This window comes from Urocitellus parryii, chromosome 10 (assembly GCF_045843805.1).
Source record: "Urocitellus parryii isolate mUroPar1 chromosome 10, mUroPar1.hap1, whole genome shotgun sequence".
In the NCBI taxonomy this organism is placed as follows: Eukaryota; Metazoa; Chordata; class Mammalia; order Rodentia; family Sciuridae; genus Urocitellus; species Urocitellus parryii.
In genome coordinates, this window is record NC_135540.1 from 20,333,730 (window position 1) to 20,359,110 (window position 25,381).

The following is a 25,381-nucleotide window of genomic DNA, read 5'->3' on the forward strand; positions in this document are numbered from 1 at the left end:
GCTGCCTGGGACTCAAAGGTCCCCCGTGCATTCTTCTTGAGAGCCTCGGTACTTGCTCTTCTCTGTTGGCTCTCTCCTCCCCGCATGCCCTTTCAGGTGGCACTAGCTTTCTGTCTCCTTCAGTGCTGTGTTCCAGGGCTGAGAATGGCTCCCAGCACACAGTAGGTGTTTGTTGTATGAAGTGAATAACTGTAGCGGTTATCATTTCTTATTTTCCCTTTTTAAAAAAATAAATTAGAACTTCATTAAGCAAACAAAAGAACTGAACAGATTTCCTCTTTTAACAAAGAATTAAAGTTAGCTTTATTTGGAATATTGCTCAGTTGATGATATGCTTTTTAAGTTTTTCAGCATGTTATAATTTCCAAATCAGCCTTACATATTCGTATTCAATCCCTGTAAAAACACACTGGTGTCAGAATTTTGTGGAGGTGGTGTCAGAATTTTGTGGAAAATCGAATTGAAGTTCCGAGAGGTTTGTTCAAGTGCAGCTCTGAAGTAGAAGGCTGCGCTCAAACCTTTACAAAGTTCAGGACTCTTGTTTTCTAATTTAGAAACCATCTTAAGATGACAAAAAAAATGCGGGGGGGCGGTGTTATTTGAAAGCCTTGAACATGGGCCCCGATTTCTTGTTCTGGGTTTAGTCTGCCTTTTGTTTCCATTTTCAAAATATGTAAAATAAATGGTTAACGATACAATTCCTGACAATGACAGATCAACAAGTTTTATTTCTCTCACCTGTGGAGGAAGTGGCCTCCACCCAGTTTTACTGAATTAGGAGGGAAGTGATTTTTTCAAGTGATAAAAAGAAATAAAATTCCATGCTCTTCCCAGAGGAGGGGTTCAGCAGTGGGGAGAGCGGCTGGGGTTGTGTGTGAGTTTGCAAAAGGATGTAACTTGTAAAGATGTTTCCTTTGATGCCTGTGATGAATATGGATGTGTTTCCCTTCCAGAGGGTCCTGATTAAATGATGCAATTAAGAGCTGAGTTAAAGGATCTAAATATAGGGAAAGGGTTCAGGCCGTCCTGCTTTGCGTCAGTCCGCTCGCCCTACAGATGTGCATGTTTGTTGTTGTGGACAGCACCTGCAGGATCCCTGGAGCAAGAGAAATGTGTTCCAAAAGATGAAGTGAAGCAGGGCTTTTTAGAAAAAAATAAAAGGGATAGTTTTTCCTCCTGTAGTTGATTCTGTTTTCATCATGAATTTGGTATTTGAATTGTTATTTTTTGACATGATTAATGAACTTTAGTATCAGTTAGTACGGGTTTAAAATGTAGAGCTGCTGCTTGAGAAAGTTACTTTACCTCTGAGTCTCAAGTTGATTTCTTAGTACAATAGAGACATGCATACCTTGGAGGATTGCCTTGAGGAGTCAGTAAGATAATGTTTGTAAAAACATACAGTATAATCTTGCATAAGGTAGACGCTCAGTTAAACATTTCTCCTCCATAACTGGCCACTTATGGAAATTTACCAGATTTAGCCTTCCTTGCAGTCTGTGAAATTGCTATTCTAGGATAACTATGATTCAGAGAACAGTTTTTTCCTACAATAGACTCTTTCCTGGGGTAGTCAATAAAATCAAAATTTAAAACTGGAGGTTTTGGTATCCTTCCTGCATTTGAGGAGTGATCAAATGAGTCTATACGTCAGTTGAGTTGAAGTGAAACAGATAAGCTTTATGGGGAGTGAGGGTCGTGAGAACCTGGATCTTTTGGAAGGTTACTATGTCCTGGAGGACGGTTTTTCATTACAAGCATGATTCAAGAGTGGAGATCCAGTGTGATTAGGAATATTCTAGGACTTTTAGAGGAGATGGGGAGAAGATGTAGAAAAGCCAAATTTGTTGAAGTTAGTAACAGTAAGAAAACTTTTATGGCCATCAGTTTCCTTACCTAAACAAGTTATCATCAAATGAGACAGAAAAGAACTGACACCTGCTATTCCTTAGGGAATCTATGTGACTAAGAAAAACTAACTGGGCTCCCCATAAGCAGCCTAGATTGTCAGGATGGGAGGCTTTGTGTACACACAGCATAGCCTGATTGTTTAATATAATGAAGATGTATTGAGATGCATAGTTCATGCACTTACATGTATAAATGAAACTTATGTAATAGTGACATTCAAAAACTCTTTGCTTCCTTTTTATCAAGGGGATGTTCCTTTTGAATTATTTGTCTGAAAAGTCGAAGCTTGCAGTGAGTTTGTGTGGTGAGTTGGAATCCAAAGTCTTCATGTTATTCCTTTTCTTTTTGATTTCCTAGGACTCCCACTTAGCACTCTGCTGAGACTACATTGTTACAGCTCTTGGTAGCACTTGTTTAGCAGTTCCTGCATTATTGCTCTAAAAGGGAAATAGGCTTTCAGGAGTTTTAATACTCCCGACCCCCATTTTTCCAGCTTCAGAAAGTCAAGCTCTAGAAAACTTTTTTTTTTTTTTTAATGAAAACTTAGCACACTTATTAGTCTGCCTTGTGTTTAAAAGGTTGGAAAATTTGGAAGTAGACAAAGCTCCAATAGGTAAGAAGTTCAACAAGGAGCATTTGACTTCCAGATATTGGTGACTGTAGGACTTTTCTGCTGCTGTGACTGGGACCAACAGAATTCTTCTGTGAACTGTGGCTTTCTTGTGTAGGAATTTTGCTTAATACATTTTCTGAGGACTCAATTGAGGAACTCATTTTAACCTAAAGTAACTACTTTAAAATGTGCATTAGGATCTGTAGAAGAAATAGAGGTTTGTTTTTCTTCATATTTCTTTTTATTCTATTTTGGTTAGCTGTGCCTTTTCTTTAGCAGTAGTTGACATGGGTTGAGATGGAGAGATGTTGACAGTCGACTGCTGTTTTACAATGGGATGATGGAGTGCAAGGGTGCTTTACCTGTTTCCTCCTACAGTACACATGTCTCAGACTGAGTTCCTGACTAGAGTAACCCGGAAGACGGCATTTGAGCAGATTATTTGTTGAACCTAAATCACAGAACATTTCTACTTTAGGGCATTTTCTGACACTGAAATAGACCCGTCTCTGTTTTTTTCTGAGACCCATCTGTTTTTGTCTTCATGTAACGGCTTTGGATTTATATAGCGAATTTTAACTTGACTTTTTCCTGTTTGCCTTGAGTCAAGATTTATCATTTTCCTTAAGGAGTTATACAGTGTCCTTTCCCACTTTGTTTAAGAGGAACTGGGCAGATCAGTAACATGCACAGCCGCCTTCTGCTTGTTCCAGAGCACGTCTCCCTCACCCCTTTCCTGGTCCTGCCTGTGGGCTGCTTCTCCATCTAGAGACGGGAGTGAAAGCCAGTTTCTGCACAGCCCTCCTACTGGGCCAGTCTCTGGGGGAGTCTTTTGTTCACTTTTAAGTAATAGGTACTTTAGCTTTACCAAAAGTTTCAAGCCCTCCGGTTCTTCGTGAACTTCTGATTAATTCAGTACCCTAATTTTATGTAGGTCTTAATGATTTTGATTTTTGTTCCAACTTTCTGAATTCTCTTTTATCAACAGAGCATGTTTCAATTCTTGGCTTAAAAATGAATTGCTTTCTATGTTTTAAAATATTTAATGGCATTGTCTCTATTTTTTATTTTTTGCAGCTTCTTCTTGTTAAGTATTTTTAACCCGGGTCTCTAGTGTCTAGTCTTCTGTTAGTCTGTGGTTTCTATGAGTGTCAGGAATTTTAGGATGTCTCTGGAAAAAAAACCTCCTTGGGAATCATAATCTGTTTTGACAATTCTGCCTTTGTTAGAATTACACAGCTGACTTCATTACCTAAGTGAAATCAAGCAGTAATGAAAGTTGCATTACAGGTCCCTTGGTATGGTCCCCTTTGACCCTTTTTGATGTTTTAATTTCAGTATCTCAGGAGGCAAGAATTAACTTCCTCAGGCCTTGAACCCTATCTAAAATTGGATGTTAGGCTAGATTACACATACCTTTTCACAGTGCTAATTAATATTGCCACTGATCACTTTATGCAGTTTATCTCCAAGGTGTTTTACATCTCCATGGAATCTAGTAAGTATATAGCAGAACGGCTTTATAGCGTAAAAACATTGAACTACAAAATTCAATAGTTGGTTGGTTATCACTGTGAAGCCCCACTGAAGATCTGCTTTAGGAGTTCAGGTCTTGCTTTTTCCAGGTAGTCATGAGATCATTTCATCTATTTAAACCTGGACATATGTGTACAGTTGGTTTATTGAGTTACTATGAAGTTGTCTTTTTTTCTTGAATAACTTATCCAACTGTTAAACAGTTTCAAAGTAAAGTTAATTAATAACCTGTTTTTGCTTCTTATTTCTCTTGATCTTTATGCTATGATATTTTACCATTAGTTGAGACAGAGTAGTGAACCGAAGAACAAGTGGAGGGAAAAGGTGAGTCCCTTGCCTCAGTGACAGTAGACACACCATTTGTCTTCGGTCAGTTGCCTTTTTTAAGATAGGAGTCTGATTTTTGTTTCCTGTTCATTTTTCGGATCCATATTTTATCTTTCTGGATAATTATTTCCTCAATATTTAATGGGATCATTCATTCCGTCTAGTCGGCCGGCTTCCATTCTAGTGCAAGAATCATAAAACAGCCTCTGGTTGAAGCTGATAATCAAAGAGAGTGTTTAGCCATTTTTTTTTTTTGCCTTTCTCTCCCCTCATTTTTGTATTAAAGCCTAGTCATCCCATGGCATCTGTGGGTGGGTTAGTCCCAGGATCCCAAGAATACCAGAATATGCATGCCTGAGTCCCGCCCCCCCATATAAAATGGCATAGAATTTGCATGTAACCTATGCACCTTGTCCCCTGTGCTTTAAGTCATCTCTGTAACACCTCTTTCAATGTAAACGTTGTGTAAATAGTTATTGTTTGGGGAAAGTATAAATGTTTCACACAGGTGCAGTTTTTTTCTTTCTTTTCTGTCACTGTTGGTTGAATCCACAAGTACAGAACCCATGGACAAGGGAGGGCCAACTGCATCTTCAGACACAAATTAGAATAATTCTTCTTTTAGAACTTCCTGTGGGAAACTGGGGTCTGTAAGGTGTGGAGTGGCAGAGAATGTGTTGTTGGCACTCACACAGTTGGGTAATTACATGCTTCTTTACTAGATGGGGCCACGGTGGAGAGAATGCCCATGGCGGAGCAACCGGCTAATTAGGTTTCCTTTAAATATACAGCAGGTTACACAGCACTGAGAAGTATTTTAAAATTCATTGCTTCCCCGCTCCCCCCTTTTTAACAATAAGGAGTACCATAGCCATCTGAGGAGGAGTATTATAAGGACATCTTCTGGTAGTCCCAATAGAGACCCTCCTTCTGGGTGAGATTCCATGGGAAAGGCTTCTGAATTTAGAACCCAGCTTTAAACTGTCCTTACTACTTGTAGAACTGGATGGAGTACAGGGAAAGCCAACTTCGAAGCAGAATGTCTATGTGACTTGAGCTCATGAGTTGCTTTATGTGTGTGTATTTTAATCAGCAAATGTTGGCATAGGAGGACTTAAAAATGACATAATTTTTCACTAAAAAACTTTGAAAAATTTAGAAAAATAAAGAGAGAGAATCGATCTTCAAACTCAGCCACCATTTTTTTGGTATGCTTACATAGTTGTTCGTGTCATGTGCCATTTTCTGTTTTGCTTATAGTTTTTTCCAAGTTATTTTAATTTTTTAGTACTGGGGATTGAACGCAGGGGTGCTTTACCACTGAGCTACACCCCTAGTCCTTTTTATCATTTATTTTGTGTGGAAGACAAGGTCTTACTCAGTTGTTGAGGCTGATCTCAAACTTGGAATCCTTCTGCCCCAGCCTCCGGCATGGTGGGGATTACAGGTGAAGCTGGGCTTCAAAGTACTTTTTTTGTTGGTGTGTGTGGTGCTGGAGATGGAAGCTGGGGCCTCTCACAGGCCAGGCAAGCACTCCATCCTGAGCCATACCACCACCATTTTCAAAGTTATTATATAGTTTTCGTGAACATAATTTTAAGGACTACAGAGTATTCCATTGAATTCCTTCCTAACCTAATGGATGCATATAGTTGGCAGCTATTTTCTGATGGTTAGAATGTCTCTTTTCCTATGTTGTAAATGATTTTCTCATGAATCTTTTTGTGAAACATTCTTTCCTTTCCAGTTTAGAATATTTCCTTAGATTAAATTTCTTCTGGAACAAAGTGCCCCATATTTTTAAAGGCTGTGGGGGTGGGGAGGTGGCAGGTCTTTGCTGGACGGGTGCTTTCTTTTCCATCAGTGTGAAATGTTTGTATTTGGACAAGAGGGAAGGAAATCTCTGTTTGCTGACTCATGTTTTTATTTTGCACTTTAGACTGATAAGGCCACTTAACTTTTGACATAAACCAAGGCAGGAAGTACAAAAAGGGGTAGAAAAAAAAATTTAAGTTATCTTGCCAAGGCCATGGTATCATGAACTCATGTGAGTCCCTGATGTGAGGTAGGTTACATGTGTGACTTGTATATAAAACATGCTGGAGTCAAGTAGGTGAAAATTGTCATCAGTCTGAGTTTTGTTTTGTCTGTGCACGTTTATATCCAGGTTCATGATCTTTACACTTTAATTTTTGCAGACAGCATCAAGATTATTTACTGTTTGCCAACCCCTGCAGTTTTGGGAGGTGGCAATTTTAAATTTTTTTTTTTCCTCCTCGTGTGGAGAAGTCTTCCTGTATCAAAGACATTACCTCAGCTGTCTTTCTAGAACATAGATTGAATCATATTGGTACACTAATTTGAGACCTGCACTTGTCCACGGGACAAGGCGTATCACAGAGCCGTTCCAGGATTGCCTCTGCCCTTCACAGTTAGCCTGGTATCCTCTCCACCCAGAATAAGCCCGGTCATTTGTACCTCGCGTCTGCTAGAAGTAGTGGTTTAGAATGGTGGTTTAAAAACCCGGATCCTAGAGTCAAGCAAAGTGGATTCAGATATTGGCTCTGCCACTTACAACTGTGTATGTAACTTTGAATCCGATATTTAACTTTTTAATATTTCACTTTCTTTACCTGTAAAATGGGGACAGTGGCAGCCTTTACTTCAGAGTTTGTTGGTGAGGTCAAACTAGTCAATAGACATGAAGTACTAGAACAGTGGCTGTCATATAATGAGCACTTCCACTGTGAGCACTCTTGTTTTTGCAAAATTCTGCTCATCACTTAAGGCCTAACTGATGTTTCCTCTTTGGAAAAACTTCCTGGAATTAATTGTTCTTTTCTTTTCTGCGCTGTATTAGATTCCTCTCAGTCCACATGGGCTGCTGTTATAAAACACCAGAGACCCAGTGGCTCACAGGTCACAGAGCTTCACTTCTTGCAGTGTGGAGGCGGGAAGTCCAAGATCAAGGTGTGGCAGAGTAGGTGTCTGGTGAGGCCCACTTCCTTCTAGTCAGATGGCCTCTTCTCACTGTGACCCCACCAGGTAGAAGAGAGGAGACATTTCTCTGCGATCTTTTGTAAGAGCAGTCATCCTGTGTAAGAGGACTCTTCCTCCCTAACCTAATTACCTCCCAGGACTATCACCTTGGGAGTTAGAATTTCAGCATAGACATTATGGGGTTGGGGGTCACAAACATCCAGACCTTAGCGTGGTTTGCTCTTGTTTTACTGCATGTATCACACTGTACTATGATAGCATTGTGCAAAAGCACAGTACATGGACCTTCTTTTCTGTTTCTGTGCCCACGGTCCACCTTGGTACCGCCATGGCCTTCCTTCTGGCAGAAGTCCTGGAGATGGCCTGATAAAACATCTCAGCACCGTGCGTGCGTTGGATTCAGCAGGCAAGTTAGCAGTTTGCTTTGTGGGAGTGGACTGTTGGCACACTGGCTCTTGTACTGAGTGTGTGAACAGCTCCTTTAGGATGTTGGACTTCTTTGTCTCTGTGTCCCCCCTGTGTCTAGCAGGCCCGTAGCACAGCTTTGTGATTGACCGTCAATTAGAATAGTTGAAGCAGGGTCTGAAATAATGGTTCTTATTATATTACCCTCCAGCAGACTCCCTTTAGAGAATAACGAACTCCCATCAGAATTTGACACTACCCCAAGTGATTTTGATAATGTATCCCTTCCATTTGAAAATCATTTGTTAAAAAAGCTGTTTTGGGAGTAAAAGAGGAGGCACAGAACAGGAAGAAATATAGTCCCTCTCTGGATTGTTAACTGGAGGCCTAGAGAGAAGTTGTCTTTCTGGTTCTTTTGCCAAACCAATCTTTAGTAAAAAGTAAATTACCATACCAATAGGTACACTCTGACCAAGTGTGACTTTTGAGAGTAGCCTGGTTTTGTTTTCTCTTTCCTATTAAAAGCAACAATACCAGCCTCAGAATAACTAGTAAATTTGGTGAAGCTCATTAAAATAGAAAACTCACTTCCTGTAACCTTACTGAATAAAATTGAACCTCCACGTTTGGCCTTCTAGGTTCTTTAGAGAGCTAAATAGTTAATCAAACGTTTATTGAGAATCTGCCTTGTGCCAGGTACACTTCCAGGCTCCAAAGAAAGGGAAATCATGAGAGTTCCTCAGTCACCTTCCTCCAGTGAGGAAGGTCGACGTGGAGATAGATTGTCACCCTGTAACAGACACACAGTTGCACAGCCAACACAGCTATGCAGTTCACAGTTGTTTATAATCATCATTTTGTTAAATTTGGGGATCAGTAATGGTTTCCCCCACTTTATTTCTGTTATGGGGGTGATCCATGCCTTCTCTTTTTTAATTACTCTTGCTAAGGAGTAAGTTATCCGATTTTTATTAGTGTTTTCAAAGAACCAACTTTGATTTTAACAGGGTTTTTTTGTAGTATACTTTAAGAGAAAAGTTTCTGTTCTCATTTCCTTCTACTTTCTTTAGGTTTTATTTAGTATTCTTTTTTTTCCCTCTTGTGGATACATAGAATAGTGAAAAGCATTTTTCCCCTAATGTATGCATTTAAGATATAAATTTCCCATTAATTACAGCTTGATTCACATCCTACAATTTTTGACATGTCATTTTTACACTCATTCAGTTAAAAAATAATTTGTCTCCACTGTGATTTCTTTGACTTGTGGGCTAAAAAAATGTGGTTATTTTCAATGACAATATTTTTGTTGATTAAATAAGATAAAAGGAGCCTGGGGTGGTGGTGCACACCTGTAATCCCAGCAGCTTGGGAGGCTGAGATAGGAGGATCACAAGTTCAAAGCCAGCCCCAGCAATTTAGGGAGGCCCTAAGCAATTTAGTGAGACTCTGTCTCTAAATAAAATATAAAAAAGACTGGGGATGTGGCTCAGTATAATCCCCTGGGTACAATCCCTGGTACAAAAAAAAAAAAAAAATTAAAGGATCTTGGTAGTTACACAATTTTATTCCTTTGATGCATGTTGACATTTGCTTGATATGCGGTCAACCTGGAAAGGTATTCCGTATGTATTTGAAAATATTTTGTATTCTACAGTTACTGGGTGCTCGTGGTTGTTTTAGTCATCTTTTTCATCATTGTGACCAAAAGACCTGACAAAAACAATTTTAGAGTAGGAAAAGTTTATTTGGGGCTCACAGTTTCAGAGTTCTCAGTTCATTGATGGCTGACTTTGTTGCTTTGGACCTGAGGTGATGTAGAGCATTACGGCGGTAAGCAGCTCAGAACATGACAGTCAGGAAGCAGAAAGGGACTAAGCTGGCTCACTAGGGACAAATATCTACCCCAAAGCCATGCCTCCAGGAGGCCACCTCCTCCAGCCATATCTACCTGCCCACAGTTACCACCAGTTAATCCCTATCAGCAGATGAAGGCACTAATTAGGTCAAGGTTCTCATAACCCAGTCATTTCACCTCTGAACTTTCTTTCATTATCTCGCACATGAGCTCTCGGGGACACTTAATATCTAAACCCTAACAGTGATTTATGGACATGAAGTTGGTCAAGTTTCCGAACATGTCACTCTTCTATAGCAGTTTTTATCTGCTTGTTTTATCAGTTAATAATCTCCCTCTAGGATTATGGTTTGTTTGTCACTTTAAGTCTTTCAGGTTTTGCTTTATGTGTATGGAGTCGTTATCACTTGGATATAAACTGGAGATTGTGATGTCCACATGGTGGATCACCTCCTAAATTATGAAATGTCTTCCCATCCCCCTTCTCACTCTTGGGGGAGATGTCTTAAAGTCTTGTTTTCTTTGAATGGATAGCTGTGCTAGCTTCGGGGTTAAAATATACATTGTGTATCTTTTCTCATCCTTTTGCTCTGAGTCTTCGTGTGTCCTTATGTTTAATGTGTGTCTCTTGTAAGCCCAATATGGTGAAGTGGTGTTCCCCAACCTAGTTCCATCTTTTAGTTGCCATAGTTTAGTCTTTATATTTAAGGGAATTAGATCTAAATCTTATTATTTTCTATTTGTCTTATCTATTATTTGTTCCCTTTTTCTCCTTCTATGCTTTGGATTATCATTATTATTATTTTTATTTTAGTTTTTGATAGAGATTGAACCCAGAGACAACTTTGCCACTGAGTCATATCCCCAGTTCCCTTTGTTTTCAGTCGGTTCTTTTTAGTTACACATGACAGTAGAATCCATTTTGATATAATCATACAAGTAAGTATGAAATGTATCTTATTCTAATTAGGACCCCAGTCTTGTGGATGTACACAATGGTGAGATTCACTGTGGTGTATTCACATATGTACATAGAAAAGTTATGTTAGATTTATTTCACTGTCTTTCCTTTTCCTATTCCCCCTCCCTTCCCTTCATTCCCTCTGTCTAATGTACTGAATTTTTGTTCTCTCCCCTCCTTATTGTGGATTAGCTTCCACATATCAGCATATCCTTTTGGGACTGGCTTATTTCACTTAACATGATAGTCTCCAGATCTGTCCATTTACTGGCAAATGTTATAAAGTCATTCTTCTTAATGTCTGAGTAGTACTCCATTGTGTATATGTACACCACATTTTCTTTATCCATTTATCTATTGAAGGGCACCTAGGTTAGTTCCATAGCTTAGCTATTGTGAATTGAGCTGCTGTAAACATTGATGTGGTTGTATCACTGTTGTATCCCAGCCCTTTTTATTTTTTATTTTGAGACAGGGTCTCGCTAAGGTGCTTAGGGTAGGGCCTTGTTAAATTGCTGAATCTGGCCTCAAATTTCTGATCCTCCTGCTTCAGTCTCCGGAGATGCTGGATTACAGGTTTGCACCACCATACTCAGCAATCACAATATTTTTTAAAATTCCATATTTTTGTTTCTACTATTAGCTTGTACTTTTAAGCTTATTCTTTCAGTTGTTGCTGTATTATGACACAAATTTGTAACTTTTTCCCCCAAATTTAAATACTTTTAAGACATTGCATTTTCCACTTACAATACAGTGTTTATAAAGTTTAATGTTATTTCCTTTCCCCGAGTACACACATATGACATATTCAAGTATTGAGAATGCCCATTAATTTACTATAGCAGCAATTTGAAAACTGCCATAGCATTTGCTACAAATTTGGGCCCTTCCCTGTTTTACTGTGGAACAAAGTACAGCACTTGGGCTGACTTAATCAACCTCTTCCACGGTGAGCCCAGGGGGAGCACCACCAGGGAATCCTCTGGCATTCCTCCTGCCTTGCCTCCTGTACTCTGTACAGCTTGGTAATGGTGGGGTCGCAGGCCTTCTCCAGTTCTTTCTGCTGATGTTCAAGTTCTCCCTTCTCTGCAGTCGGATTCTTATCCAGCCTGTTGATGATCTCATTACATTTGTCAGGAATCTTCTGTTTGTCCTCACCATTTATCTTGCCTTGAAGTCGCTCATCTCCAACAGTTGCTTTCATGTTGAATGCATAGGACTCCAGTGAATTCTTGGATGACACCTTGTCCCTATGCTTTTCATCTTTAGCTTTGTACTTTGCAGCTTCCTGGACCATGTGCTCAATGTCCTCCTTGCTCAAGCAGCCTTTGTTGTTAGTGATGGTAATCTTGTTCTGTTTTTGAGTACCCTTGTCTACGGCAGAGACATTGGGGATGCCATTGGCATCAATGTCAAAAGTGACTTCAATCAGAGGAGCATCCTGGGTGCAGGAGGTATGCCTGTGAGTTCAACTTGCCAAGCAGGTCGTTATCCCTTGTCCGGGCGCACTCACCTTCATGACTGAATGAGCACACCAGCCTGGTGTTGAGGGCAGGTCGTGAAGGTCCGTGTCTGCCTGGTAGGAAGGGGGGTGTTACACTCGATGAAGACAGTCGTAGCTCCACCAGCAGTGTCAATGGAAAGAGAGGAGTGATGTCCAGGTAAAATGGCTTCCTGGACAGCTGCACCATAAGCAAGAGCCTCATCAAGGTGGATGCCCTTATTCACTTCTTTTCCACTGAAGAAATCTTGTGGAAACTTCTGAATCGTAGGGATACGAGTAGAATCACCCACAGTACAGTATCATGGATCTGTGACTTGTCTAGTTCAGCATCTCAAAGACCTTTTTCTATGGGACCAAGGGTTGCCGCGGATCAGGTCAGCATTCAACTCTTCAAATTGAGCACGGTTAATGGAGGTATAGAGCCGATTCCTTCTTAGAATCCATCTCAGTACTGGCCTCAGTGCTGGAAGAGAGGCTGTGCTTAGCTCTTTCACTTGCTGTACGGAGACTTTGGACAGCTCTTTTGTTCTTACTGATGTCCTTCTTATGCTTGCCCTTGAACTCAGCACTCAAATGATTGACCATGTGGTTGTCAAAGTCTTCTCCACCTAAGTATGTCTCCAGCTGTGATTTGACCTCAAGGATTCCATCCTCAATCTTGAGGATTGACACATGGAAAGTATCACCTTCTAAATAAAAAGAGCCCCAACCTTTTTGTCTAAACCATGAGCAATAGCAGCGGCAATTACCTCATTGATTACCCTAAGTACACTAGACTGGTGACGGTTCCAGCATCTTTGGACGCCTGACACTGAGAGTCATTGAAGTGAGCTGGCACTGTGATCACAGCACTGGTAACAGTCTTCCCAAAGTAGGCCTCTGCAGTTTCCTTCACTTTTGTCAGAACCACAGAAGACACCTACTCTGGATAGAAACTCTTTTTCTCTCCCTGGTGTTCTACTTGGACTTTGGGCCTGCCTACATCATTCACCACCATAAAGGGCCAGTGCTTCATATTAGAATGGACAACAGCATCGTCAGATCTCCATCCTACCAGACATTTGGCATCAAAAACCATATTGATGGGGTTCATTACAACCTGGGTCAGTGAAGGCAACACAGCTTGGGGTAGTTTGGCTCCCCTGATGATTGACAGTATCTCCACTTTTCTGTGCTGGAAGACACCCACACAAAAATAGGTGGTGCCAAGATCAAAGCCGGCTGCAGGTTCCTTAGACGTGGTACCAAATGTGTAGGCCAGAATCTACTTGCGAAGAAACCACGCAAATCTCAAAAGGTGCCACTGCGTTCAATTGATATAATTTTTAATGGCAGTAATAAACAATGCTTTACCATGGCCTAGAGACTCCAAGAAGCTTAGGACACAACTTACCCCTTTTTGCTTTTTTTGTTTCTTTTGCTTTTTTGCATTTTAATTCTACATATATTTTAAATGACAGAAAATATTTATATTATTGTTTTATAAAATCAGTATTCCTTTTAGACTTACCTTTATTTACCTTTCTGGAGTTCCTCATTCTTTTTGGTAGTTCCTTCCTTCTCTCTGTATTCTTTTTCCTTTTGCCCAAAGAATTTCTTTTTCTTCTAGATTCAGTCTGCTAGAAGCCAGTTTTCTCAGAATTTGTTCGTTGGAGACTACCTTGATTTCACAATAATTTTTAATTTTTTTCCTCCAAATGTAGAATCTAAGTTACCTACTACTTATTTATATTTGGCATGCTAAAGGTGTCATTTCGTTGTCTTGTTTCCATTGAAATGACAGCTGTCAACCTTATTTGAAATGTAAATGTCTTTTGAAAGAGTTCTTTCTTAAATTTTTAGGTATTTTACTGTGATATGACACATTGAAACTTGTGGACTTTTTTGTATTTTTTGTTTCATGAATCTATGGCTAGAGTCGGCTGTGGACTTTGGAAAATCCTTGGAGTTCTAGAATCTTATGTTAAGTCTATTTAATGTCTTCATTGGTTATTTTTCAGTTCTAGAATTTTTAATGATTTCCAGTTCTCTGTTAAAATCCTCGCTCTTGTCTTCTAGTTCCTTGGCATATCAGTCAGTATTTATTAATATTTTAAGCCTGTATTTTATTATCTGGAATTTGTTGACCTCTTAGGTCAAGTTCTAATCTGTTTTGTTTTGGTTTTCTTTAGTATATTGGACATCTTTCTAATATAAACTATGAGAAAGCAATTCTGATTCAGTGGATCATTTGGTCCTGCCTCCTCTACATTATGAATAAACCTTATTGAGGCTAAAGATGATGTTCTCTCCCTTGGGAGGGTATATTGCATTTCTTTTGGCAGGCTGCAAGAGGGTGGTGTCCATCACCTTGACCCAGTCTGGGATGGGGATGATCTGGACTTTCAGTGCTGTAAAGACTGCTCCCTTCCAGTTTTGGCTTTGTACTGAGCCTACACCTGCAGAAGACTGCTGGAGGCAGAGTGTTCACCAGGGCTCCTCTTTCTTGGTGGGCTCATCTCCGGGTTTTTGGTATCTTTTCAGCACTGCTGGGCTAGTGTGGCTTTGCTTAGCCTTTTTAGCTTCTTCACAGCTGCTTCCTGCTTCCCTACTAGAATGCCTGGAGAGGAAAAGTAGTGAAGGTGTTCAGCTTGTTTCGTTGTTTATACCTTCTCTCCAGGATCTTAACTCTTTAATTCTTTCTTTTTTTTTGAATTTTTGTTTTTTTCTTAGTTGCTCTCTGATGCCTTTAAAAAGCTGGACTTTTGGTTTTCTGATGTGGTAATTTTTGGGGAGGAGGTTGGTATGTGTTATTAGCTGCTGTTCCATCTTAGCCAAATTGAGTCTCTTAACCTTTCTTTTCTGTTTTCACCTGGAATAGAGTAGATGGAAAGTTTAATGAGACAGTTTGACTAAAGACTTTGGCACAGTGTGTCTGCATGTGTTTCCTTCTTTTCATGTCAGTGAAAAGAATTTTAAAGCAAGGAATGATTTCCTACCTTGCTTGCCCTATTGCCCGTAGACAGAGGTTTGTTTACCGAAAAATAGCCTAAAAGGTTAAGTTTATGTAGCAGAAGTGTAACTGCCTTCTCTTTTAGTATAATTAATCAATAAACAAATAAGTAAATAAATCAGAGGTATTAAGACAAATATTTTTTTGCTGTTTTCTATTGATTTTAGTTTTTGCTGATGGAGGTATATCTTAAAATATATTTTTAGAGGTTATTAATGAATCTTGATAAAAACATCACAATATAAGTTGAAAATTTGAACTTATTTACACTAAGGTGCTATTTGTTTCTATCCCAATGCGTCATAAGAATTGACATACTACTGTTCTAAACTATCTCAGTTTACTCAGCCATAAAATGGCAGTAATTGTATTACCTATCTCAAGGGATTGTTAAAAGGACAAATACTTGTATATTGTTCCTCTCTGGACGATGTACCTTACACTGGGCAGTTTAAACAACAGAAGTTTATTTCTCACAATTCTGGAGTCTGGAAAGTCCAGGATCAAGGTTCTGGATAGTTTTCTGGTGAGGGCTCTCTGCCTGGCTTGCAGATGGCTACCTTCTTGCTGTTTGCTCACATGTTCTTTCAGTCTTTCCATCATTCTTGGGCACAGGTGTTGGGGATCTCTTTCTTCCTCTTCTAAGACAATCAGTCCTATTGGATTAAGTCCTATTGGATTATGACCTGATTTGCCCTTAAATTCTTCCTTAAAGGCTCATGTCCAGATAAAATCACACCAGGGCCTAGAGCTTTAATATGTGAATTTTGGGGCACCACAGTTCAGTCCTTGGCAAACTGATACAGATGCTCCGTGACTTAGGATGGGGCTAGGTCCCAGTAAACCCATCACATAGTAGTTTGTATAATTGAACCACTATAAGCCAGGGACCTTCTGTACATAACAATACTTAAAATAGTTACCTGTCACATTGTAATTAAATTGTGTGATTCTAAACATCCCCCCCCCTTTTTTTTTCTTTTGTAGGTGCTGATTTTGGATTATGTTCTAGAACATCAAGAATAGTGATTTCTACTTGTCAGGACTGCAAACTCAGAAGCTGCAGAGAATCCTATGTAAATAAACTGTGATCTCTTTTGCTGCCCTTTTACATTGGGAGACCCCTTTATTTCACCACATCCGAGGAGTATATAACTCGCACCGTCATTATGAATGTGACAAGTTTGTTTTCCTTCACAAGTCCAGCTGTGAAGAGACTTCTCGGGTGGAAGCAGGGTGACGAAGAAGAAAAATGGGCAGAGAAGGCTGTTGATGCGCTGGTGAAAAAACTGAAGAAGAAGAAGGGTGCCATGGAGGAGCTGGAGAAGGCCCTGAGCTGCCCCGGGCAGCCCAGTAACTGTGTCACCATCCCCCGCTCTCTGGACGGCAGGCTGCAGGTCTCCCACCGGAAGGGACTGCCTCACGTCATTTACTGCCGCGTGTGGCGCTGGCCTGATCTTCAGAGCCACCATGAACTGAAGCCCCTGGAATGCTGCGAGTTCCCTTTTGGCTCCAAGCAGAAGGAAGTCTGCATCAATCCCTACCACTATAAGCGAGTAGAAAGCCCCGGTGAGTGAGTCTCTCTGTGTTGATTGCTCTCTGCCAAGCAGCAGATTCACGCTCTCTGTAACAACAGAATTTCTGTCTTTGGTTTTAATTCCAAAGTATTTGGGGAATTGTGTGTGTGTGTGTGTGAGGGAGAGAGAGAGAAAGAGAACATGAGCCCATGTGTTAGTTAGCTCTCTCACACTGGAACGAAGACCTGAGATAATCAACTCGTGAGGAGAAAAGATCTATTTGAGCCACAGTTTTGGAGGTTTCAGTCCATGGTCACGTGGATCTGTTGCATGGCAGCGCGTCGTGGTGTGGAGTACATGGTAGAGCAAAGCTCATCTCAAGAGTAAGAGGAGCTGGGGTCCCTCTCTGCCCTTCAAGGGCATGCCCCTGATGACTGGAAGACCTCCAGTAGGCCTGACCGCTTAAAGGTCCCACCATCTACCACAATGCCACTCTGGGGAACAAGCCTTTAACATGTGGTCTTTGGCAGTTTAATCCAAATCCAAACCGTAGCAGCCCATAAGTATTTCATACATTTTAACAGCTTAGACCTCTTAAATTAGCTTTATTTCTTAGAAACAGGCTGGGAAAATTGTCATTGCAATACCTGTACCTCTAATTTTTAGTAAATGCATTTCTGAATTTGTTTTCTTGTTTCACTTTGTTCTGTACATTTGTATGGGCAGATTTAGCTATGAAAAAATATATTGCAAGGGAAGAAAATCAGGAAAGAACATTCTATTGCTTGCCATATGTCCACGAGCCATCACGAGGCCATTGTGACTTTTACTACTTTGTCTTTAAGAATAGCACTTATCATCGTCTCCTAGTGGAGGATGTAAAAGAATTATGCTGTGAAATAATTTGATACAATTATAAGATACTCCTAGTTTTTACACATATGACCTTTTTGGAGGTAAAGAATACACAACTGACTTTCCACGTCTGTGGATTCTGTATTCATATGTAGAACCAGCGGGGGATTGAAAATACTCAGAAAAATATGACATCTATACTGAACACGTACAGATTATTCCCATTATCTCTAAACGGTAGAGTAGAACAACTATCTCTATATCATTTACGTTGTTTTACGTATTATAGGTAATTCAAAGATGATTGAAAGTGTGGAGGAGGATCTACGTATAAGTTATACTTAAATCCTGCACCATTTTACATAAGGAACTTGCGCATCCACAGATCATGGAGTCTAGGAGAGTCCTGGAATCAGTCTCCCATGGACACATGACTCTTTTTAAATTATAGTTTTGCCCTCAAGTTAGAATCCATATTCTGGACAGTTGGGTCAATCGAAAGAGATTTGATATTGAAGCATTTAAGTAATCTCATTGTCAGATTGGGGCCAGTTTTGTTGATGGAATGGCTATTAATAGCTAATGGTAATGAAGGGTTCCCAAAGGTGGATGTGCATTAGAATCGGTTTCCCCTCCCAGAAATCCTGACCCTGGGATAGCCTGGTAATCTGTTTAACAATTACTTTGGGTCTTGCTGACAAAAGGATTGGTATTTGGGAACTACTGAGCCAAATCATATGATAACATGGTTTTCAAATAAGTCGTTCAAAAAATATTTTTTTAAAAAAGTCATACAAAACGTATTTAAAGACTAGGGAATAATTTATAAACTCCTTTGTATTCAGCACCCAGTTTAATAACAGACTACACACAACTGAAACCCTTGTCTTTGTTTCTCTGACCACTGTTCTGAATTTGATGTTTATCATTCCTGTGCATATTTTGTACTGTTATTATATATGTATGAATCCATGACATTACATACTGTTGTGTTGTATACTTTAGAATATTATATAGAATGCTATAAAATATTAGCATTTCCTTTTGCAACAACTTGTTATATTCATTCAACAGTATGTTTTGTGATTCTAGATAATACATTTTAGGATTACCTTGTCTAATTCTATGAAGAACCCTCTGGGTATTTATTGAAATGTCATTGCTATCATCTGAGGAGGATTGACATAATCATGCTCTGGAACATAATATTTTTAAAATTTTCTTCACATCTTTTCATAGATGTGTTTCCAGATGACTGTTTTTATTATATCTTTAAAAGTTACATTGTTATAGTTGTTCTGTGCTAAGAAGGCAGCTGCTTTTTTTCAGACAACCTTGCCATATTCTATTAGTTCGAATTTAGACATTCTTTACTGCTTGTTATAAGATGCTAGAATTTTTTAAAATCACAAAGATTAACATAGAGGCACACAGTCCTCTTTAGTCAGGAATTAAAATGGAGCTAAGAATTTTGGAGAACAAAAAGCAGGGTCTAAGTAAGATGTACAAATAAGATGTTTGGGTCATTGGTGACTTTCAGGGTTACAGAGGGAAGATTTTAATCACGCACAAACAGTGAAACCGAGACCCTCATAGATTAAGCAACCTGTGTGTCAGACATGGGGAAGGAGAGGTGACTTGAGATGAAAAGTATTCTGAAGCCCGGACCCACTACTAGAAAACACTGGGTGTGGCCCCCACCCCCACAAGCGGTGGCCTCCCTCCTGCTGGTCACCCTTCAGCTTCCTGTGTTCTAGGGAAAGTAGTCTTTTGAAATGCAGGTAGGATCCATCAGTCTTGCTGGAGCTCTGCACGGTGGGTCCTGCCTCCCTTCCCAGCTTCCTTTCCTGCTTTTCTGGTATGTACCCTGTGTTCTGTGGGGACACCTGGTGCTCTTTTCCTCTGCCTTTATGCCTTCCTCCTCCCTTTCTGCTCAGCTCACTCTGTCCTTGGCGTCTGGGCTTAATGAATGTCGGTTTCTTGGGGCAGCCTCTTAATTCCTTCTTCTCTGCCGCCAGATAGATTATGCCTGTGTCACAGTAACCTGGGTTTCCCCTAGTGCTCTTCTCTGCCGTGGTCATCCTTGGGCTTCTCTACAAGACAGTGATTAAAGCCCCTTGAGGGCAGAGGTATTGGCTTCAGTGAATCTTTGCTGTAAAATGAAAACGCTGCTTCTAACTTATCAGTATGGTCATTTGTCCCATCTTTTCAGAGATGAGTTTTCAGTTTGTCTCTATTGTTTTACCATCCACTGTCCTTCGTTGATCATTTCATTGCTGATACTGAAATGATTTTGTTACTCTTAGTAATTTGCATACTATAATAAAAGGTTTGATAAGGAAGAGGTGGGAAACTGGCTAAAATAGGTGTTTTGAGACTCCACAGATGTCATTTCAGCCTCTCTTTACCTAAAGTGTTGGGAGCCATGCACAGAACAGTTCTAGAAGAGTTTTGAGGCTGAGGCTAAGATCTATTCAATTTGTGAAAAATACCAGGATTTTACTTATTTGTCATTGTGGAGGCCCCGGTGTGAAACTTGGAACAGATGGCTTTTTTCCAAAGACTGCTGTGGAGCAACCCCTATAGCTGGTGGTTAGGTCCACCCCTTCCTCCCAGAGTTGAATAGGCATTTTCTCCCTGTAGAGCCACCTGAAGCACACCTAGGTATTGTTTTTGTGAAACAGGAAAAAGGGGGTCTGGAATTCTAAACTGCAAATTACTCAGCTCCACTCTGAAATTACTTGAATATCTCAGATGAAGCATTTTGAAGAGCAGTATAGCAGTTCAAGCATAAGATAGTTAACTTAGTCTCTCAGAGTTGTTTTCCAGAGAGTTCTTAGTAACTCTTGAGAAAATCCCAATTAGAAATTTTCAAATTGTGGTCTGCTTACTGGTAGCATTAGCATCACCTTAGAATTTGTTAAAAATGCAAAAATTTTCAATCAGTAAATAATTGTTTGTTTGTAGGGTACACTGTGATGTTTCCACATATGTATACATTGTGGAATAATCAAGTCCTAATTAACATATCCATCACTTACTATCATTCTCATTTTTTTTTTTGTGGTGAGGCTTAAAATCCACTTCATTAGCAACTTTGAAACGTACATTATTAATTGAGGTCACTGTGCTGTGCGGGAGATCACAGAACCGTTCTTCCTGTCCAAGGGAAACTCTGTTCTGAACCTGGCCCCTCCTGCGCCTCTGGTACCCTCTGCTACTTTATCTCTCCATGAGTTCACTTTTTTAGATTCCACAGTGCAGGACAGTTGTGCTGTGATTCTGATGTCTCCTGGCTAAGTGTCCAGGCCAGGCGACAGGCCCAACTGTCTGGGCAAGGTGGTCCAATACTGAAAAGAGATACTAGTGATTTGGCCATGCAGCATTTTGAATTTTGCATGTTTTGAGACAAATATAAAATTGACTTGTTTTTCTAGATTTTTCCTTCTGTTAGTGTTCATTAAGATTAGCATGCTGATGTTATAAGGTAACTTCAGGTGAGTAGGAAAGTGGGGGAGAAAGACTTGCTTTTTTTATTTGGCTGAAACTCAAGTTTTGTCATTGTTCTTTTGGGTATCTTTTGCCCTCAGTTTTTTTGACCAAAAATAATTCTGTTGATTTAAGCTCCTATAGTTTTTCCTCAACCTATGCCATTTATTTTATTTCAAATAAAATAGCATAAAAATAGTCATGGGGAAAAACTGAGTTATGGAAACATTTTGCAGAGGCTGGGATTCATTGCTGTTAGTAACAGTGGCAGAGCATGAGAAGTGGTTGGAAGGTGCCGCTTTGACCATCACTGACAAATGCATTTTTGGGAAGTAGAAAATGTTAGGCATTTTGTTTTCTGCATATGTGTGGATACTTAGAGGAAACAGAAAGTTCCAGGAGTGAATGAAGACTGACCCTGCTATGGTGTGGCAGGTGGCTCTGTGCTTGGAGTTTTACTAGCCTTAGGGACCAAGGCTGCTTATTAGTGGTTGAATTAAGTGGAGGTTTTTCTTTTTCTTTACCAAAGTAAATGCCAGTGGTGGTTCGGTCAGTCATCTGGCTGGTAATGGAAGGCCATCCTGTTGCTATCTACTGCTATTAAAGTGCCTTAATGGAGATTTCCTACCATTGGTCTTTTTTTTTTTTTTAATGTTTTCCATGTGGTTCTTGGCCATTGTCTTTTGTACTTTGAACTTTATCAACTCTAAAGGCTGTATAAGCCTGAGCTTCACATTCTGCAATTTCGGTTTCCATCTTTCCAGTAATACCCCGGAGTTGGTTTCCAGGCGCCTTTCTTTCAACATGAAGGCTGCCGGCTGTTTAAAATTATGATACACCCGGGAGCCTCCTCACCTGCTGACTGAATACAGGTTTTGATTTTGAACACTTAAGTCACCCTGTAATTCACGACTTGGCAAATTTTATCTTGAAGAGAAAGTCTTGAAATTATAGAAATGGAGAACAGATTGGTTGTTGCCAAGGGTAGAGAAGGAAGTGGGTGTGGCTGAAAGGAGCAAACTGAGGAAGCCTGGGGCTGAGAGAGACCTTCTCTGTGTGGGGTGGCACTGTTCATATTGTGGTGTAAAGGTGAGCCGAGTTTCGACGTTCCATGAAAAGGCAGCTAGTTCAGCTCACAGCTCAGCCACCTGGGCTTTTCCTTGTGACAGTGTTGTACCTTTAAGGTGATGCAGAGTACACATTCATCAAAACGACTTCTAATTGGGGATTTTGATATTTCCCTTTGCTAGTGATGTGCAGTAGGATACACTCCTGGTGCTGAGCAGGGCACAGAGCCTCAGCTCCCAGTTGGCCACATGGTTGCGGGGGAGACAATCCAACACTCTGCAGGACCTGTGTTGCCGAGCTAGGAGGTTAGGTAGGTTAGGATGGCAAATGCATTTCAACTCCCAAGAGTCTTGTACATTTGGAGGGTAGGGAGAAAAGTGTTGACTTTTCCATGAAGTTCCTCTGAGTGCTGGCAGCCAGGAGTCTGATTGTTGATATTGTAAGCCAGGTAGCAATGTGTTCATTAAAAGTATTTTGAAAATTTGGGATTAATTAGCAGCAATAACTATAAAAATTAAAATGAAGCGTGTGTTTACATACATCTAAATTTCCCTTTATTCAGACATTTATACCACATAGATGACTCCTCCGGAACTGTGCCTGCTTAAAGAAGCCTGGTCTGTAACTCCAGCAGTGTGCAAAATTGAGTAACAGAGGTGGACAAAGGGTGTGTCCAATTTATAAGCCCAAGAACACCAACAATACTCCCTCGTCTAATAACACGGCTGGGTTTGTGTGTTCCAGCCTACATGTATATATTTTGCTGTGATAAGTTTAAATCAGTTTATAGATAGAAATAGGAAGTAGGAAGTTGTTTGTGTATATATGTATGTACGTATGTATTTTGTGGTGCTGAGGATTGAACTCAGGGCCTCATGCGTGCTAGGTGTTAATAATAAAGTATACCAAGGAAAACAAGTGAAAATGAAAAGGTTGACCAAGGAAAATGACCACATTTGGGCTCTACAGCAGTTACTGGGATACACATAGACTCCTGTGTGCAATTGGCTCTCCACATCAGCTGCTGATCGAAAACTTTTGAAAAAAATAACTGTGTTTGTACTGTGTTCTATGCTTTGGATGCTGACTGGCACCTTCAGGCCTGCGAGTTAAAGATGTGGTCCCCATGTTGCTGTTTTGGGGAGGTGCTGGAGCCTTTAAAAGATGGCGCCTAGTAGGACCTCTTCAGGTCATTTGGGTCGTTTCCTTTCTGTGCCCTTGAAGGGGCTTCTGGGACAGCCCGCTCCTCGCTCACTCTGACCCCTGCTTCTAAGGTGAGGGCCCTGTTGTGCCACGCACCCCCACCCTGGTGTGCTGCTGTCACACAGGCCTGAAGGGCCTACCAGTCATGGACAGTAGCTCCAGAAGAAACCCACGAGCCAGAACAAACCCTTTTAAGTTAATAGTCTCAGATATTTTGTTCATAGGTGTTCATAGGGCTGAATGCACCATCCAGCTGGCAGCTATTAAAGATAAAAATATGGCTGAAGAAAAAGCAATTTTGAAAATTATAGAAAAATATTTTTTGTAATAAATGAAAGAAGTAGTGTGTATACTGATTGCAATTGTGTGAAAATAATTTTTTGGGTTTTTTTAAAATAAGTAACTTGGCTGGGGGCTGTGACACCCTCCTGTAATCCCAGGTAATCAGGAGGCTGAAGCCAGAGGATCACAAATTCAAGACCAGCCTAGGCAACTTAACAAGACACTGTCTGAAAATGAGGGCTGGGGTATAGCTCAGTGGTGGAGCACTACCGGGTTCAACCCCCAGTACCATAATAACAATAATCACCACCACCATCATCATCATGCTAATGCATCCAAGATTGGGTTTGGGCAAAATAATTTGAGACTTTGTGGATAATGGGTTTTGGCTTATTAATCTCACATGTGGATTGTCCTCAAACAGTGACTTATTTGCAGGTTTGGGGAGGTTTTATGTGTGATGAGAGGAGGAAAAGGAGTCACAGGTAACTTACCTCATGTGAGGAGTGCCCTGTGACCTTGGTGGACACTTGCAAAAGGGAAAGAAATAAATGGGGTGTTTTCTTATGTAATGATCTCAGACTGCTTATATTGGTTTTACTTTCAGCCTTCTTGGTGTACTGGGTTTCAAAAGGCTCAGAAAAGACTTTTTTTCCCCCCCAAATGTATGGCCTACCACCTTCCCATTTTTCTGTTCAAAGACTCAGAGAATCATTACTAATAATCATCAGTTAGCCAAATCAGCAGTCCTTTGCCCAGATTTTGGGGAAAATGAGGTTTGTTTGGGGAAGAAAAAGGGAAGTAAAAAGAGGATATTCATTTTAAAAAGCATAGCTGGGGGACAGATCCCATGAGCACTATGTGACAAATCAAAGTGGGTTTGAAGAATCCCCAGTTCTGTAGATTTGCCAGCCTAGCCAGGGATTAGTACAGTTGTTAGATCATGGTGTTGACTAGTTTGAAAAACCACAGGCTCGCTTCCCCTGCGCTCGGCCTGGACTGGAGTCCTTGTTTAGAAGCTCTTCCTCTTGTATGGGAGGTGGGCTGAAAAACCTTGCTGCTTGCCCATTCATCCCTCCCAGTCTTCTTCGCCCTCCTGTGACCTTTAGCCCTGAAGCCTGACTGCAAAACTCCAGGGCAGTTCTGAGGTCATCCAACTGCTATGAGCCAGAAGTAACCATAACTTCCTCCAATAAAAGAGAGTCTGGAATTGCATTCTCTGGTTTAAATTAAAAGATTTAGGCCAATGAAGGACTGGCAGTTTTCCCCCAGTCCTTTAAATGGTACTTCCATGCTCTGGAATCTGAGCAGACTTGATGGCAGCTCAGGTTTATTTTCTGCTGCACCCCTGCCTCAAGCTAGGACAACTTTGCAGGAGATACTGCATTTCTTAGTTCACTCTCACAAGAACCCACCCATGTGCTAGGAGGTGGCAGCCTGGTGCCTGTAGTCACACAACACCTTCGCTACTTTATTATCTGCTCACCTGTATGGAATCTGCGCTTGGAATAAGGCAAAAGAAGAGTAAGACTTTTCTTATAAATTAAAATTAAATGTACATGCATATATGTTTATATAAAATATATAAAAAATATGTATATAAAAATAACAGTGAAACTGCCCTTGTATAGTCTTTTCTTCATTTCTGTATCAACAATATGTCCTGTTCTCTCTCTCTCTCTCTCTCTCTCTCTCTCTCTATATATATATATATATATATATACATATATATATATATATCTCATATATACACACACACACATGCATACGTCCTGTTTCAGTTACGTAATTGATACCTGTGTGTGTGCACGTGTGGGGGCCCTGTGTACTAGTGCCTTCTTGAAACACCGTAAGACC

The 25,381-nt window shown here is 40.3% G+C and overlaps 1 protein-coding gene and 1 pseudogene across 3 annotated transcripts in view; one reads left to right on the forward strand and one right to left on the reverse strand.

Annotated features, from left to right (window-relative positions):
* Smad1 (SMAD family member 1) overlaps positions 1-25,381 on the forward strand; it is a 76,067-nt gene that overhangs the window by 16,119 nt on the left and 34,567 nt on the right. For all 3 annotated transcript variants that reach the window (XM_026392716.2, XM_026392717.2, XM_026392718.2), the window contains one exon: positions 16,098-16,679. In XM_026392716.2, coding sequence (XP_026248501.1) covers positions 16,280-16,679 — 400 coding nt within the window. In that variant the 5' untranslated portion in view covers positions 16,098-16,279. The remainder of the gene's footprint in view (positions 1-16,097; positions 16,680-25,381) is intronic.
* Positions 11,433-13,226, reverse strand: LOC113185535 (heat shock cognate 71 kDa protein pseudogene; annotated as a pseudogene).